The 18,214-nt window shown below is 43.6% G+C and overlaps 1 protein-coding gene across 2 annotated transcripts in view; it reads right to left on the reverse strand.

The window, feature by feature from the left end:
- The window catches only part of DENND4C (DENN domain containing 4C), a 1,359,979-nt gene that overhangs the window by 1,127,777 nt on the left and 213,988 nt on the right, over nt 1-18,214 (reverse strand). For both annotated transcript variants that reach the window (XM_069239287.1, XM_069239298.1), the window contains exon 5: nt 15,342-15,511. In XM_069239287.1, coding sequence (XP_069095388.1) covers nt 15,342-15,511 — 170 coding nt within the window. The remainder of the gene's footprint in view (nt 1-15,341; nt 15,512-18,214) is intronic.

The raw sequence follows: 18,214 nt of genomic DNA on the forward strand, positions 1-18,214 counted from the left end.
GTCAGACACCATGGTTGACGTGCCATGTAGGAGCTACCAGGATAATGGGGAGGGAAGACTGAGTTTCCAAACTAGAGAAGGAAAGAGTTGGGGGGCACAGGTGGGGGTCATAAACAAATATCCCTGGCCAACTCATCAATAGAGCATTGCCTTTGGACTGAGGGTGAGGGTACCTGGATGCGAAGTTTTGGCATTGTGTTTTGAGGTATGGCAAATAGGTCTATTTGAGGTGTTCCCCACTTTAGGAAGTACTGCTGAAAGACTTGCGGGTGGAGTTTCCATTTGTGGACTTGTTGCTAAATCCTGCTGTGCAGGTCTGCACACTGGTCGTCTGTCCCTTGGAGATATTGTGCCATTATGTGAACGTGGTGATGAATTTCCCATTTCCATATTGTTTGTGCAAGATGAGATAGTTGAGAAGATCGTGCTCCCCCTTGCTTTTGAAGATAGTACATGGCAATCATGTTGTCTGTATGCACCAGCACCATTTTGCATTGCAAGTGTGGAAGAAACACCTTCACTGATAGGAAGGCTGCTTGCAGTTTTAGGTGACTGATGTGTAAGAACTGTTGAGTGATGTTCCATAAACCTTGGACTGTGAGGTTGTGGAGATGAGCTGAGCAGGGGTTATCTTAAGTGTGTGACTCCCTTACCCTAACTAGGAAGAAGAGTCCATACTTGGGCGCGGTCCAAGCCACTGCCAACTAGAGACTCCCATTTCTAACCATTTTCATGAAAAAGGAAGAAAGTTTCACAACAAAATAAAACAGATTGAATAAGAAAAAGGTTGCAGCAGTTTCAGCTAAACCTGCCACACATATTGAAAACATTACTATAGAACATGATATGGGCAGTAACTCTGCCAGACAGCGTGGCACAGGTCACAATAGTTCACCAGAATCTTCTAGAACTTCTAAATGCGACAGCAACTAACGACTTTCTTGAAGTTGAAAACAGCAGACAGGCATGTCACCCCACCCGACATGATTCAGAGACTAAAAATTCAAATTGAGGGAGACACCAAGCGCACCATTAAAGGGATCTTCTGGAGAAGATTAACATTCAATTATGACGTACTATTGGCAGAATTAACCACTTGAAATTGTCTGTACATTCCCACAATGAGAAGATGCTATTTTGCCTTTGTTCTCAGTCCTTGTTCCAGACACAGTGAAATAAGCCTACGCTGCAGGTTGGGCTTTGGCATAGGCTCCAGTGCTGTGCCTCAACCATGTGGGTGGGATAGGAAACCCCCATACCATCTCATTCCGATAAGATCAACTCCACAGATACAACCTCAATATTCCAAATAAACATGAGGCTAAAGCACCATTGAGGGAAATTCTCTCACAACCTGAGAGTACGGGGGGGACAGAGCGGGCTTAAACCTTGAATAATCCTTTGTTTCCTGTAGCTGAGTCTGACCATTCATATAGAATAGTCTTAGATTACAGACCTTTAAACTGTCACACACAAACACACATTTGCCATCCCAAATTCGCACAGTACAGCACTAATCAACAAAACAACCTTGAATATTTCCAATGTTTTTTTCTGCCAAAATCTAGCGCATGAAAGCAGGGATCCAAGCACATTCTCTACAATGGGTTCCCAACAGAGATTTTGTTGTTTACCTCAAGGATGTAAGAACAGTCTAAGATTGTTCTCAGCCCGTGTGACATCAATATTGCACAGTATTGACCCACAGGCATTGTCTTATGTAGATGACATCTATCTGAGCAATGACGACTCCAACACAAACCTAGCCAGGGTGGATCGGATTGTTTTGAGATCTGCTACACATGGCTACTAATTCAATTTCAAGAAAACAGATTGCCTTTCAGAGTGTCCTATTTGTTGGATACAAACTATCAAATAAGGGAAAAAGTGAGCCTGGCACCACAATTCCTAGAGAAATGTGCACAATAGCAGCAACCAAAAACCATTAATAATATGCAATCACTGTTTGGTTTCTTAAAATTTGGCAGAATGTACATGCCAGAATATGCATAATGCATTAAACTACTTCATGATTTAATACGTCCAGACATTTCCAGCACAGTGGACACCACAGCACACACAAATTCTTAGAGCATTACAGATACACATGCTTCAAGCATAACAGTTGCACACGTGTGACAACAAAACAAATTTGGTAACCCTTATCATTTCGGGTGACATCAGGTTCATCTATGTCACATTTAATGAAGGTCATACCGTAATCCATAGCATACAAATCACCCCTGTACTTTAAAGAAGAACAACACTTTGCATTAAAAGAAGAAATACTGACAGTAGGTCAGAAGGCGGTCAGAAAGGAGAGATCATGAGTTCAAGAGAAACACATTACACTTGTAACCCTAATATCAGCCCTTAAGGCTGTCACAAAAGTAGGCCTTCCGAACGCAAAAGCATTACATCCACTTTGGATACAATAGGCTACCTCCTTAACTGCCACTGATGTTGATTATTTTTTTGATCCAAAATTGCTGACCCAAGAATTTCACCAGTATGAACTTAAATATCCCATGTCCAGCAACATATTGCCTCTCGATCAATACTGAACAATTATTTACACAGATGGGTCAACTCAAACAGCTGTAGGTATCAAACACCAAAACTCCGCAGCTTGCCCAGCTTTTTGTGGAGTGATGAGGGATGGTCGATTCCACCCTCAGCAAACCTACATGTAGACCCTTGGGGACTGCACAGCACAACTTGCACTGCTAAAAGCTTTGATTTTGGCACTGAAACATAAGGATCCTGAACTTTCTACCCTGATTGTGTGTGATTCGTAATATTGTGTCCAGTCCTTTCATGAATACTTATACTACTGGTGCCTAAACAGGTCAACAGATTCCACAGCAAACACTATAAAACACAAAATCCTATAGGGGAAATGCCAGGCCTCAAAGACAAGCTGCCACGGGCTTATATAGTACATACATTGGGTCACCAACATGTTGGGATACACGCCATAGGAAACTCATTGGCAAACAAAGATGCTAAATATGAAGTAGCTAAAGCTTCTGTTACTGCAATAACTTGTTCTCATACGAGGTTGGATGATGAAACATTGGTTGCTGTGAAAGCCTCGGCTGATGGCAAGCCCTTACCAAAAGCATATCTGGAAAAATATTCCTACCACTTAAGTGCCTAAAACATTGCCTTTGCAACAATACCAGGGGTTGGTGATCATGTGATTTCCACCCAAGAACTCAGACTAGATCTGATTCAAGCAGCTCATGAGGGTGTACCTTCTGCCCGTGCTGATGTAGAAGCTAACTCACTACACTATTGCAGAAATACTATTGGTGGTGGCCTGGTCTATACAAATAGACCAAGCAGTATGTCCTTAGTCCGTAGTTCAGACATTTGCCAAAAACATTAAGGGGGTTATTCTAACTTTGGAGGAGGTGTTAATCCGTCCCAAAAGTGACGGAAAAGTGACGGATTTACCACCAGCCGTATTACGAGTCCATTATATCCTATGGAACTCGTAATACGGCTGGTGGTATATCCGTCACTTTACCGTCACTTTTGGGACGGATTAACACTCCTCCAAAGTTAGAATAACCCCCTAAGTGTCCCTTACAACCAGAGGATGCATACAAATATACTCTTGTTGCTGTTGAATCATGCTCCAGATTTCTATGGTGTGGCCACAACCATCCGCTGGTGCTTGAACTGTTATAAAAGATTTGCAAGTCTTTATTGGGGCATGTGCAGTCACAGCATTCCACCCAGACCAGGTCCCTGCCTTAGGCACCAAAGCATTCAGGGACACCAAGCAACAATGGATGTAAGGGGTCCACTATTCCTCTCCATATCATCCCGTAGGAAATTTGACTGTAGAGCGGAAGAACCAAGTCTTAAAGCAGTCTTTAACAGCCAGGGTACTAAGTTCATGTCGTAGCTGAATTTACCACCTGTATGAAGTCCAGAGCACTAACTAATCTGCCTAGAAGGACTTTGGGAAGACGCACCGTCTATGTAGTCTTGTTTGGAATATCAATGTACGTCCCTGATCTTGACGGCCCTGGTACGGTGGCAGAAAAAACACCATTTCACATAAATAAACGTGTCAGTGTCTCGCAGGAAACGCAAAAGTTCAGTGACGAAAATTAATCAACATGTGCAGCCACCTTGGGAATGAGAGATTTGCCACCATCCACAGGCTAGATTCCTAAAGTTGGTGACCTAGTCTGTGAAAATATACCTGTGAAGAAAGAATTTGCCCCATCTTACTGAGCACCAGTTCAAGTCCTGGAAATACATTGTACCAGATTAGTTATACTATCACACTGCCTGGCTCTAAAGACAACCGTTTTATTTCAACTGACAATGTCAAATTGCATCATCTGGCCGATCCTGCACAGTAGACCACGAGGATCCCTGGGTAGCCCCTGTACCGATCTCACTGCCATCTAGGAATATACCTCTTCAAGCACTAAGCAATGATGAAATTATTTCCCCAATGTTGGGGAGGACAGAGAATTAACTTTGGTTGATTCCGGTCACAACTTTATAGAAAAAGTGTCCAGAATTTAAACTTGCAACATTTCAACAAACACTAACGGATGGGATTGTTTATGATGAACCACCTATGACTACATCTACCAGTTCCCTTTAACTTGCATCAGCTCCAGGTTTTGCACAGACTACTTCTGGTTACTTGGCCGACTTTTCTTCAAATTCTACAATTGTATCAAAAACATGTAAGCTTTTTAATTGGCTTAGACATAACTATTTGGTTCGTACATGGTACTATCTGTGGATACTTCTGACATTGCTTGCACTTCTTCTTTGGATTTGTTTTGTCTTGGTTTTCTTTCTTCTGATACACGGTCATTATCTTCCAGAACCCTCTGCTGCTGAACTAGTGGATGAGATTTCAAAAACTTACCTATCCTTACCCAAAGTCCAAAGACACTTGTCTCTTGTGAACACTTCAGCTGTTCCAGTTCCTGGTGGGATAGTTTGGGATAAAGTACCATTTGATATCTTAGGCCCTACAGAAATTATTCAAATTCTACATGCTTATGAAGTATCAATTAATTATATTATTACACCTGGGGTTGTTGCTGATGACAGAGGTAAAAACAGTTGATTATATGCTTTCTGCCCTTGAATATTACACTGTATTTGAAAGTGAAGATGTACATATGAACACAGCAAATTATGGGGAAATGTTCTGTTATCAACATTATGGACACCTTTTTCTACACTGAGATGGTAACCCAAGAGTAGATTATAATGGAGTTCTAAAACATATGTGAAAAAGTTCTCTTATTTTTCTGGACACAATGTTAAAAATGCCAAGTCCTATTACTTCAAACTACCTCCTTCAAAAGCAAGAAAAATATTGCTAACCAACACCAAATTGATTTAGTCAGATTCCTTTGTTTACCAGCTGGCTACAGAAGGCTGTAAGTATTGGAATTATATATTTCTCAATGACACCATACAACGTAACTTGACTAGGGATAGCAAAAATACAAAATGAATGCGGCCAGTATTGTCAACCACGTTCTGTTATCCTATACAGGGTTTTAGAGCCAACAGACCTGACCCTCGATACGTCATAACTTAACACTCTGGTATTGTCACCACACACACTGTGGGTAAACTTTCTCAACACTGGCTACAAACGTCTTCTGTAACAGCTGTAAAAGAACACCTCTCTCTATATTCTGAAGATGTAGACTTACTAGGTTTCTTGTTAGGTCCCAAACAACAATGCTCAAAATGTTTTTTATTGGCAATTTATAATGAAATATAAGCTGTATATGCTTTTATAGGAGTTTTGGAATCACACATGAAAGTGTAAGAATTTCAGTGTATGAATTTTAATGAAGATCGCTTGACATAAAATCAGGGATTACCGGGCTCCATTTGTGATAGCTGAAGCTGTTCACTATTGGTGTTCTTGACCTCAGAGTACTCTATACTTAGGCCTATCGCCCGGGACATATTGTTTGGGCTCAAGGGCAACAAGTTTTCATGTTTACTTTGTCCTTGGGACAAGTAGGCCCAACCCCCTGCAACAAAAAACCCTTTGGCTGCCAGTTTATACAGAAGGGAACTGTCTGCAGTTGAGGTAATATGAGTGTCCATACGTTTATGCTGTTCTAGCTTGTATTTATGGTTCATTAACCCCTTCTGTGCCGCGGACGTAGTGGTTACGTCCCGCGGCACAGTGCTGCTGTGCCGAGGACGTAACCACTACGTCCTCGGCACACAGCCCAGAGGGAGCGCTCTCGCTCCCTCTGTGTGCTTCCCTCCCACCCCCCAAAGTCGGGGATGGAAGGGGAAGCCCTTCCCCTTCCACCCCCGACCCCCACACCCCCCCATAATGACGTCAGCGCGCGATCGCGCGCTGACTTCATTATGGGATCCTCGCCGCACAGGAAGCCATTTGCTTCCTGTGCGGCGACGAGAGAAGAGGTAAGAATCTCTTCCCGGTGGGTGGGGGGTTGGGGCTAAAGAGGCACCGGGGAAAAGGAAAGGCTTTTCCTTTTCCCCGGTGTCTCTTTGAGCATTCCTGCTGCCCGATCGCATTGCGATCGGGCAGCAGGAATGCCCACTAGACACCAGGGATTTTTTTTTTTTTTGTTTACTTACCTGTTTCTGGCACGCGGGGAGTGGCCCCTTGGGCAAGGGTCGCTCCCCTTTGGGGGGCAATTAGTTACGGCCATTTCTGCCCCCCTTGGGGGCAGATCTGGCTACTTTTTAGCCAGATCTGCCCCCAAGGGGGGCAGAAAACACTAGATCACCAGGGATGTATATAGTTATGTGCATTTATGTGTGGGGGGGTGCCCCCTTGGGCAAGGGGCGCCCCCCCCAAGGGGGCAGAGAACTGTTGGCCTTTTCTGCCCCCCTTGGGGGCAGATCGGCCTATTTTTTTTAGGTCCATCTGCCCCCAAGGGGGGCAGAAGCCACTTAGGCACCAGGGATTGTGTGTGTAGTGGATGGGGGGGCGCCCCCTTGGGCAAGGGTCGCTCCCCTTTGGGGGGCATGTCTTTTCGGGCCATTTCTGCCCCCCTTGAGGGCAGATTGGCTACTTTTTAGCCAGATCTGCCCCCAAGGGGGGCAGAAAACACTAGATCACCAGGGTTTTTTATTTTTATGTGTATTTATGTGGGGGCGGGGGTGCCCCCTTGGGCAAGGGCCCCCCCCCCCCAAGGGGGCAGAGAACTGTTGGCCTTTCCTGCCCCCCTTGGGGGCAAATCGGCCTATTTTTTTTAGGTCCATCTGCCCCCAAGGGGGGCAGAAGCCACTTAGGCACCAGGGATTGTGTGTGTAGTGGATGGGGGGGCGCCCCCTTGGGCAAGGGTCGCTCCCCTTTGGGGGGCATGTCTTTTAGGGCCATTTCTGCCACCCTTGAGGGCAGATCGGCCTATTTTTTTTAGGTCCATCTGCCCCCAAGGGGGGCAGAAGCCACTTAGACACCAGGGATAGTGTGTGTGTGTGTGTGTGTGTGTGTGTGTGTGTGTGTGTGTGTGTGTGTGTGTGTGTGTGTGTGTGTGTGTGTGTGTGTGTGTGTGTGTGTGTGTGTGTGTGTGTGTGTGTGTGTGTGTGTGTGTGTGTGTGTGTGTGTGTGTGTGTGTGTGTGTGTGTGTGTGTGTGTGTGTGTGTGTGTGTGTGTGTGTGTGTGTGTGTGTGTGTGTGTGTGTGTGTGTGTGTTAGTGGATGGGTGGGGCCTTGGGCAAGGGTCGCCCCCCCACTTTGGGGGCACATGTACCCAGGCCATTTCTGCACCCCTTGGAGACAGATCAGCCTATTATTTTTAGGCTGGTCTTCCCCCAAGGGGGGCAGAAACTACTAGAACGCCAGAGATGTTTTTTTATTTGTTTATTTTTGTGGGGGGGCGTCCCCTTGGTCACGGGGCGCCCCCCCAAGGGGGGCATTGACCTGTTGCCCATTTCTACACCCCCTGGGGGCAGATGGGCCTACTTTCTTAGGCCCACCTGCCCCCAAGGGGGGCAGAAGCCACTTAGGCACCAGGGATAGTGTTGTGTGTGTTTTTTTTTTTTTTATTATTTTTTTAGGGCTGTCCCCTTTGGCAAGGGTCGCTCTCCATGGGGACACACTACTAAAGGTATTTTCTGGCTTCCTTGGGGTAGACAGGTCTATTTTATTAGTAGGCCCATCTGCCCCTATGGCAGAATCCACTTAGGCACCAATTTCTAAATGTTTGATGGTGGTTTGTTTGTCAACTGAAGAAGTCTTTGCATTTGTGATAAAAAATGTTTTCCTCCATTTTGTTCTAGTTCAAAGCTTTTGCTTTATTTGCTGTGGCTCCTTGCGGTTTTGGCGGTGGTTGACCTGCAGTTTGCACAGTTGCATGTTTTAGGTAAGTAAAAACAATTTACTCCAAAGGAGTATTGTTGCCATGCATGAATGACATGTTTGTAGGGGGTGTACTAAATGCAGGATTGTGTGTGAAATTGTCCTTAGGTTTGTGCACAATGATATTTGTTTTGTCTTATTTCTAATTTGCCTTTCTTTCTTTATTTTTAGTGGGATATCATTGGTGATTGCTGTGTAGTTGCTGGTGAATCAAGCTTTTTCAGGCAAGTGAGCGGTATAGTTTTTGAGTTTATAACTCTTACTAACAAAGCTACACTTTGTCACTTGTCTTACACAGTGCTGGTTGTTGGTGGTGAATTTGTCCAGTTAATTTTAGCAGGAGATATCATGGCTAGCCGCAGGATGACCGCTCAGCAGGTGGTTGGTATGCTTTTTGAGTCACAGTCTGATCATGACTATGAGACAGACTCTGCATCTGAGGCAGAGGAGGAAGTCAGAGATTCTGGCAGTGATGTTTCTCTTGGAGGGGAATCTTCTGATGATGAAGCCACACTCAGTGCAGATGAAGGGCCTGTTTTAGAGGAGGACATTGATGTGCCAATAGTGCAGCAACCTGGGGCTGAAAGGTTTCCCGTTACAAGACCTGATGTCTGGGTTGCCCCAAACTTGGAGCAGCCAGAGTTGCCTGCCTTTACTGGTCTCCCGGGGTGTAACGCCAATACAGAGAACTTTATGCCTATCAATTTCTTTGAGTTATTCATGGATGATGTGTTTTTGGAAGAGATTGTTGAGCAGACTAATTTGTATGCGGAGCAGCATTTGAGGGACAACGCTGCTAGACTTAGGCCACACTCTAGAGCTGCCCAGTGGATTCCCACAAATTTGGAGGAGTTAAAAAAGTTTTTGGGTTTGACTTTTTTGATGGGGTTGATAAGGAAGCCGTAACTGGCTTCTTATTGGTCTACTAGTCCCTTGATGGCAACAGCTATATTTCCAGCGACCATGAGTCGTAATCGGTATTTGCTTCTTCTTAGGATGCTGCATTTTGTTGACGATGCATTAGCCTTGCCACGAGATCACCCAGATTCTGACCGTCTTTTTAAGATTAGGCCTGTCCTTGATCATTTTGTAGATCGGTTTTCGGAGGTCTATGTTCCAGGCAAAGAGATAAGTGTGGACGAGTCTTTGGTCCTCTTCAAGGGTCGTTTGGTTTTTAGGCAGTACATTCCTAGCAAAAGGGCACGATATGGAATTAAATTGTATATGCTGTCTGAAAGTAGGACAGGATATGTGTATAGTTTCCGTGTGTACACTGGTAGGGATTCCAATATTGACCCCCCTGGTTGTCCTCCCACTTTTGGAGTTACTGAGAAAATTGTGAGGGATCTTGGTAGACGACTGTTCAACAAAGGTCACCATTTGTATGTAGATAACTTCTACACTGGTGTGCAATTGTTCAAGGAATTGTTTAGAGTGGACACAGTTGCTTGTGGCACAATCCGTTCTAACCGGAAAGGCTATCCAAGGGAGCTTGTCTGTAAAAAAACTTGAGAGAGGACAGTGCTGTGCCTTGCGGAACGAGGAGCTGCTAGCTTTGAAATTTTCAGATAAGAGGGATGTCTACATGCTAAGTACCATCCATGATGAGAGTACTTCCCCTGTGACTGTTTGGGGCCAGGTTGCTGAAGTGCGCAAACCTGTGTGCATTTTAGATTATAATAAGCACATGGGAGGTGTAGACAGAGTTGACCAGAGGTTGGAACCTTATACTGCTATTCGTAAGTCTTACGTTTGGTATAAGAAGTTAGCACTTCACCTCTTCCACTTAGCAACCTTCAATGCTTTTATTGTGTTTAGGGATAGGTCTCCAGAGTCAAAGATGACATTTGTGAAATTTCAGGAGTCAGTGATAGAGAGCCTTATTGTGGTGGAACAGGCCAAAGTTCCTAGAGAAGCAGTGGTGGAGGATGTGGCTAGATTGAAAGATCGCCACTTTGCTGAGCACATTCCTCCCACACCCAAAAAAGACTTTCCAGCTAAGAAATGTAGAGTGTGTTTTCGAAGAGGTATCCGGAGGGAGTCTCGAATGTACTGCCCGGATTGTCCTTCAAAGCCTGGGCTGTGTGTCGGTGCTTGTTTTAAGAATTACCACACCCAGAAGAATTTCTGGGAACAACCATGAGTGTAAACTCATGTCTGTTTTGTATTTTCATGTGTTTAGTTTCATGGTTAGCATTTCTGTCATGTTCTTAGTTAGAGCTTTTGTGTTTGTAGTTTTGTAATTCGTTAATTCTTTCTACTTAGTTAGGGGTTCCTCTGTTAAAAAAAAAAAAAAAAAAATGATGCCATTGTGGGTGGAGTGGGGCTTGGCTGAGAGTGTACATATTGACTTGCTGTTGGCTACTGCAACACACTGCCAGCCATACACCAGTCCACACACTCCCATCAGCTGGTGTGATTGTTGTATCAGGCACGTGGGCGTATGTAAGTGATGGGCCCTTGAGTGGCGCTGTCTGTCGATGTGAGTGTTGTAATGTGCTGGGCCCGTGGCTGGCGGTGTGAATGGCCTTGTGTGTGTCATGTATCAAAGTTGTGTGAATGGACTGTAAAGCGGTTGGTGCCTTGTCGCGGCTTTACAGCTCACGAGCTGTGAGTCATTGGTTCAGTTTTTTGCCTTTCAGTTACTAACAGTGCATTTCATTTTTGTGAAAGCTCTTGTTAGTAAAATTTGATCCACTGAACCATCACTCACCCTCGTGCCAAATCCAACCAGTATGTGTGGTAAAAATGACAAAACCTGCTCCGCTGTAATCAGGCGTCGCAGCACATCTGTGACACGCTAGGTGCCTCAGGTGGGACCCCGATGATGAAGCATGCCTCCAACTTGGTTGGTGGGTGAGGGGTCTTTTTCACATAACCTGTGTTTCTTTTCAAAATTTTAGTGTTTGGCACATCACGGACGTATGTGGGCACATCAAAACGATATATTACAAAACTACCTGTGTTTGGGGGGGGAGAGGGCACCTATGTTTTTGGTCCTGTGTGCAGCCTTCATCTAGGGAAACCTACCAAACCCAGACATTTTATAAAACTAGACACCCCAAGGAGTCCAGGGAGGTGTGGCTTGCGTGGATCCCCCAACATTTTCTTACCCAGACTCCTCTGTAAACCTCAATGTGCTTAAAAAAAGCATATTTTCCTGACTTTTCTTCGTAGGATCACCACTCCAGCACAAAATTCCTACTCCCCAGTGTTCCCCTCAGCCTCCCAAGTAAAATGACACCTCACTTATGTGGGTCCCCAAAGCAGAGTCAGTCTAAAGATGTATAAAAGAATATGTCCTAATAAACTTGCTGTGCTATCCCCTCTATCTCTACAAGTTTTGGGCCTTATTCTGTTGCAGGCACCTGGCCCACCCACACAAGTGAGGTATCATTTTTATCGGGAGACTTGGGGGAACGCTGGGTGGAAGGAAATTTGTGGCTCCACTCAGATTCCAGAACTTTCTGTCACCGAAATGTGTGGAGAATGTGTTTTTTTAGACCGAATTTGAGGTTTGCAAAGGATTCTGGGTAACATAACCTGCTCCGAGCCACACAAGTCACCCCATCTTGGATTCCCCTAGGTCTCTAGTTTTCAGAAATGCACAGGTTTGGTAGGTTTCCCTAGGTGCCGGCTGAGCTAGAGGCCAAAATCTACAGGTAGGCACTGTTTTCAATTAAAAAATGTGATGTGTCCACGTTGCGCTTTGGGGCGTTTCCTGTCGCGGGCGCTAGGCCTACCCACCCAAGTGAGGTATCATTTTTATTGGGAGACGTGGGGGAACGCTGGGTGGAAGGAAATTCGTGGCTCCTCTCAGATTCCAGAACTTTCTGCCACAGAAATGTGAGGAACATGTGTATTTTTAGCCAAATTTTGAGGTTTGCAAAGGATTCTGGGTAACAGAACCTGGTCCGAGCCACACAAGTCACCCCATCTTGGATTCCCCTAGGTCTCTAGTTTTCAGAAATGCACAGGTTTGGTAGGTTTCCCTAGGTGGCGGCTGAGCTACAGGCCAAAATCTACAGGTAGGCACTTTGCAAAAAACACCTCTGTTTTCCTTCACCAATTTGGCTGTGTCCACGTTGCGCTATGGGGCGTTTCCTGTCGCGGGCGCTAGGCCTACCCACACAAGTGAGGTATAATTTTTATCGGGAGACGTGGGGGAACGCTGGGTGGAAGGAAATTCGTGGCTCCTCTCAGATTCCAGAACTTTCTGCCACAGAAATGTGAGGAACATGTGTATTTTTAGCCAAATTTTGAGGTTTGCAAAGGATTCTGAGTAACAGAACCTGGTCCGAGCCACACAAGTCACCCCATCTTGGATTCCCCTAGGTCTCTAGTTTTCAGAAATGCACAGGTTTGGTAGGTTTCCCTAGGTGGCGGCTGAGCTACAGGCCAAAATCTACAGGTAGGCACTTTGCAAAAAACACCTCTGTTTTCTGTGATGTGTCCACGTTGTGTTTTGGGGCATATCCTGTCGGGGGCGCTAGGCCTACCCACACAAGTGAGGTATCATTTTTATCGGGAGACTTGGGGGAACATAGAATAGCAAAACAAGTGTTATTGCCCCTTGTCTTTCTCTACATTTTTTCCTTCCAAATGTAAGACAGTGTGTAAAAAAGACGTCTATTTGAGAAATGCCCTGTAATTCACATGCTAGTATGGGCACCCCGGAATTCAGAGATGTGCAAATAACCACTGCTTCTCAACACCTTATCTTGTGCCCATTTTGGAAATACAAAGGTTTTCTTGATAGCTATTTTTTACTCTTTATATTTCAGCAAATGAATTGCTGTATACCCGGCATAGATTGAAAACCCACTGCAGGGTGCAGGTCATTTATTGGCTCTGGGTACCTAGAGTTCTTGATGAACCTATAAGCCCTATATATCCCCGCAACCAGAAGAGTCCAGCAGACGTAACGGTATATTGCTTTCGAAAATCTGACATTGCTGGAAAAAGTTACAAAGTAAAACGTAGAGAAAAATTGATGTTTTTTTCACCTCAATTTCAATATTTTTCTTTTTCAGTTGTTATTTTCTGTAGGAAACCCTTGTAGGCTACACAAATGACCCCTTGCTGAATTCAGATTTTTGTCTACTTTTCAAAAATGTTGCGGTTTCTGGGATCCAGCGTTGGTTTCATGCCCATTTCTGTCACTGACTGGAAGGAGGCTGAAAGCACAAAAAATCGTAAAAATGGGGTATGTCCCAGTAAAATGCCAAAATTGTGTTGAAAATTTGGGTTTTCTGATTCAAGTCTGCCTGTTCCTGAAAGCTGGGAAGCTGGTGATTTTATCACTGCAAACCCTTTGTTGATGCCCTTTTCAGGGAAAAAACCACAAGCCTTCTTCTGCAGCCCATTTTTCAATTTTTTTAAAAAAAAACGAAATTTTCACTGTTTTTTGGCTAATTTCTTGGCCTCCTTCTGGGGAACCCACAAAGTCTGGGTACCTCTAGAATCCCTAGGATGTTGGAAAAAAAGGACGCAAATTTGGCGTGGGTAGCTTACGTGAACAAAAAGTTATGAGGGCCTAAGCGCGAACTGCTCCAAATAGCCAAAAAAAGGCTCGGCACAGGAGGGGGAAAAGGCCTGGCAGCGAAGGGGTTAATGAAAAGCCTTAATTTTAGGGTGAGTGGTGTAAATAAACGTTTTAAGGTCACACTGCCCTACTGACAGTGGTTCCAGTAAATAAAAAATAAAAAAAAGTGTACACACGTTTTGAAAAGTTTTACAATATGAGGATAAGTATAATGCTCCCAGAATGCTCTCTGATTAAATGCAAATGTTTGCAGAAGCTTTCTCTGCTTTCGAAATAGAAATCGAAATATTGGGGAAAAAAATCCAAGTAGGAAAAAAAAAAAAGAGGTTTCACTACTATGAAATTTTAGGTGCTATTTCTTTGAAGCATCATTTAGTAAAATTTATTGATGCATGCTATTATTTCCCAAAAATATTCCTAATGGAAAATCAGTATAACCGTTTTCTGGCAAAGCCAATGATCCAACACTTTTTGTGAGTCTTTGTACCACTTTATTGTTGTGGGAGCTGCCAGGCCCTCACCAATGTAGCAAACACTACCAAAAAGAAAAAATGATGGCAGTAACAAATAAAAGCAAAAAGAAAAAATATATTTTTGTCTCTAAAAAGCACACATTGCCACACGAGCGGTGTAACAAAGGCCCCACAGCCCCCCATCCAGGAGCCCCCCTCAGCACAGCACCTGCTCTGAGTGAGTCTGGAGCCACAAACCCTCCAGACTCACTCAGAGCAGGTGCTGTGGTGTTGGGGGGCGTGGGGGGGGGGGCTGGATGTGGGCTGTGGGGCCTTTGTTACATCACTGGGGTGGAAGTGTGTACTTTTTAAGACCAAAAAATGTTTTTTCTTTTTGCTTTTGTTTGTTACTGCCATAATTTGTCGCTGCACTACACAGCACCAAAAGGGCAAGTAGATTTTTTTACAGGACAAATAGATTTCCGAAGCAACTTGTCCCATGGACAAGTAGATATTTTAATAAATTTTGCACCCCTGCGGTGTGGAGGCCAATGGAAGAAGCTTATGCAAGTCTATCACCACTGCAGTGATAAAACAATATTGTCATTGTCCTGTTACATACCCTACACTGAGATGTACAATGCATATTTCAGTCGGGGGGGCAGATCTGTGAAGGTGTTGCTTAAAGCCAAAGAGAGTCAACACATGCACTCGGTGCTTGGTTTGAGATGCTATATCAGGTATTTATGGTTTAATCTATCATAGGAGGTTTTTGGAACCAGTCTCTTTGACCAGATGTGAACCAACGTGGAAGACCTCTGGGTCAGGGACAAGGGTTGTGAAGCCAGGTGCCTGAAGATGAACCTGTAAATATATGCTGGAGTCTGGACTGCAGAGTAGGAAGACTCTACACACTGTTGTACTGTTCACTTTGAAAAATGAAAATAGGTTAATAAAAGAGGAAACGGTAGACTCTGTAAAGCCGTGCATACCTTTTCTGCAGTTGAACCAGTAAGGACAAACGTTGAGAAAACTGGAAGTGGATATCGGGTTTGGGGCGCCCAACATTCGATAGTTGCTCCCATAGGTAGACAGAAAAGAGGCACTGATTCTGGGAGTCTGAATGACTGATAATCCACTTCTGGATACCTGAAGATTAAACCTATCAAAGAGAAAGGATTGGTTATTTCCACATGAGTAAGCTCTTGTTCATTCTATTTATCAAATCAATGACACATTAGAATAATAAAACTTCTCAATAATTCATTATAATAATTTAATCAGACACCCTATAAAGGTGTAAAATCAACTGTCCTCAGTACTTTCAGTACATATTTATCTCACCTTTGGACCTCTGCAGTTTAGAACTCTTGTATGCCTAAGATCAAGGCCAAATACTTTGAATCTGTTCATCAAGCCACATTCTTCCCAATAAAAAGACCTCACAATAAACACAACTTTGGTGTCACTATCATTGCGCAGCCTAAAATCAGCTCATTTACTTACCCACCTCTTTACAAAAGGGTGGTATTACCAGATATTCCTACCTCATAATAAAGAACTAAATAGTGTACACTTCGTAGTACCTCCTGAATTCCTTGTGTAGCAAAAAAAACGTATTTAAAAAAGCTCTTTTCAAAAAAGGAGGAAGGATGCATGAATAGTAAAGCATAAGTAAGCTCAAACAAAACTTTTGTCTTGACTGAAACATGATTTCTAGATGAGACTTAGGGCTGTTCTGTGAGCAACAGTGATAAAGAGAAAAGTAAAATATGCCAGGTCCGACTCTAGTAAGTGCATTGCACCACTACCCACATTTATCAGACGTCTTGCAAATCTCTCTGAATGAAACAAAATACATTTACTAGTGTTGCAGTTTTGACTCTTGCTCCAGGCAAGACTGCTGGTTAAAGGATGACAGTACTTTAATTTGTAGGTGACTACGCCCATCCTACAACAAGTCGTAACTGTTGTCCCAACCTTACTGGCTGACTAGCAGCACCTCACCAGAAACACAATAGTAAAAGGTGATTTGTGGCTGCCTTTACGCATAGACTCAAGAATAAGACATCTCAGGGAGTGTCGTGGTTAAACAGAAATTACCCCTTTCTCACAGATATATCATGTCTCATACAAACACAGGCAATGACTAAGATGCAGTAAAGTTTCAATAGTTTTTATTTAACATGACTGCAATTTGCGTTAAGTTTCATGGGCTGCAAGGGTCAAAATAGGTAAATTAATTATGCCATGTAAGAGCCAGATAGTTGAAGGACTCTCTGCTACTGTGAAGGGCAACTTATCTAACTTTTCTACGTGAAGCAAGGTGAAACTAACCTCCCTTTTAGCCATTGTCTGTTGTTCTCTGGAAAAATTAAAAGCAGTGAAGAATTCACTCCTGTTAATTTACTTCCATGGAACGTGGCCATTTTTCAGTGTCTGTGAAGTCCAACCCAGCTGCATGATGGAACGTAGCTGTGTTTGCCCAGGATATAACCGGGACAAGTCTGTCTGAGTGATATCAATAGCAGACAACACTATATTTGATAGTGAATAAATCCTGTTGGACAGAGTGTTCGTGCCGTTGTCGACAACCGCTAAAGCCTTTTCTAAATGTTCCTTATCTAATTGCCTTAAACGCGCAGCAGCCTCAATCTGTGAATGTTTCCAAATTTCATTGTACATAGCGTATAGAAACCTTTTCGAACGCTTTTTCCTAGGACCCAGCAGAAAATCCTGCAAGTCTATATCTTTGGAAAGAGTGTTCAGGTGTTGCTTAACTGCGGCTAACGTGTTTGTCTGTACCCATTGCTGGCACAGCTTACCCACACTGTATGTTGTAACTATACCTGTATGTTGACCTGAGACAAAGCAAGGGTCTGGCCTGTTACTTGAAAAACCCCTTGAAGAGTTCAAAAAACACGCTTGACACCCATTTGTGTCGATGGGCCATATTAACCACCCACTGGGACTGGAAAGTTAAGAATTATAGGTAGCAGCCTTAACCATTGCATCTAGCCTGTCCTTAGTGATATTAAGGAAGTATTACCAAACTTTAAACCTTGCCGGAGTAGGGATATTGGGCGTGTTCAAGTCTTTAATTTTTGCTAAACCCAGACAGGATGTCTGCTGAATAAATCAGTTTTGTATCAGTTAGCAAAATGTTCCTAATTTGTACTGGAGGTATTGTTGTCATGCCCAGTAAAATATGTAAATTTATCACTATAGTATTTTGGGCTCCACACCGGTGGTGTAGATCAGTGTTCCCAATGTGTGTAGTTTAATACTGGCCTGTATCTAGTGGCACGGTGTAGGTAGTAATGTCCCCAATTGTTATAGCAGGACATTTCCCCATAATTCATTGTATGTTCATATACATCATCACTTTCAAAAGCGGAATAGTCCTTCATTGCTGTTAGCATGGAATCAACTGTTTGGACATCCCAATCATCAGAGACAACATCAGGTGTAATTACATCTGTCATAGAAATTATGAACACGTATGGTATTTGAATAATTTCTGTAGGCCCGTATATATCAAATGGAACTTTGTCCCACACAATCCCATCAGAAATCGGTATTGCTGTAACATTTACAGGGGACAAGTCTCTTCGGACCTTATGTGAAGAATGATATGGAGTTAAAACCTATCAACAGGCTCCACAGAGGAGCAATCAGGAATATAGTGACCATTTATAAGCACAAAAAAAACAGTCACAAAACTAATCCATAAAAATAATGCAAAAAATGTCAAACAAAACCATAAATAGTTCCATGGGTATACCAAGTAGTTCTTTTAAAAACCATTGAAACAGCTTACTCCTTTTTTAAACATTGGCAATCACAGTAGTTGATGAGTCTGAAG

The sequence above is a fragment of the Pleurodeles waltl genome, chromosome 1_2 (assembly GCF_031143425.1).
Source record: "Pleurodeles waltl isolate 20211129_DDA chromosome 1_2, aPleWal1.hap1.20221129, whole genome shotgun sequence".
Taxonomy (NCBI): Eukaryota; Metazoa; Chordata; class Amphibia; order Caudata; family Salamandridae; genus Pleurodeles; species Pleurodeles waltl.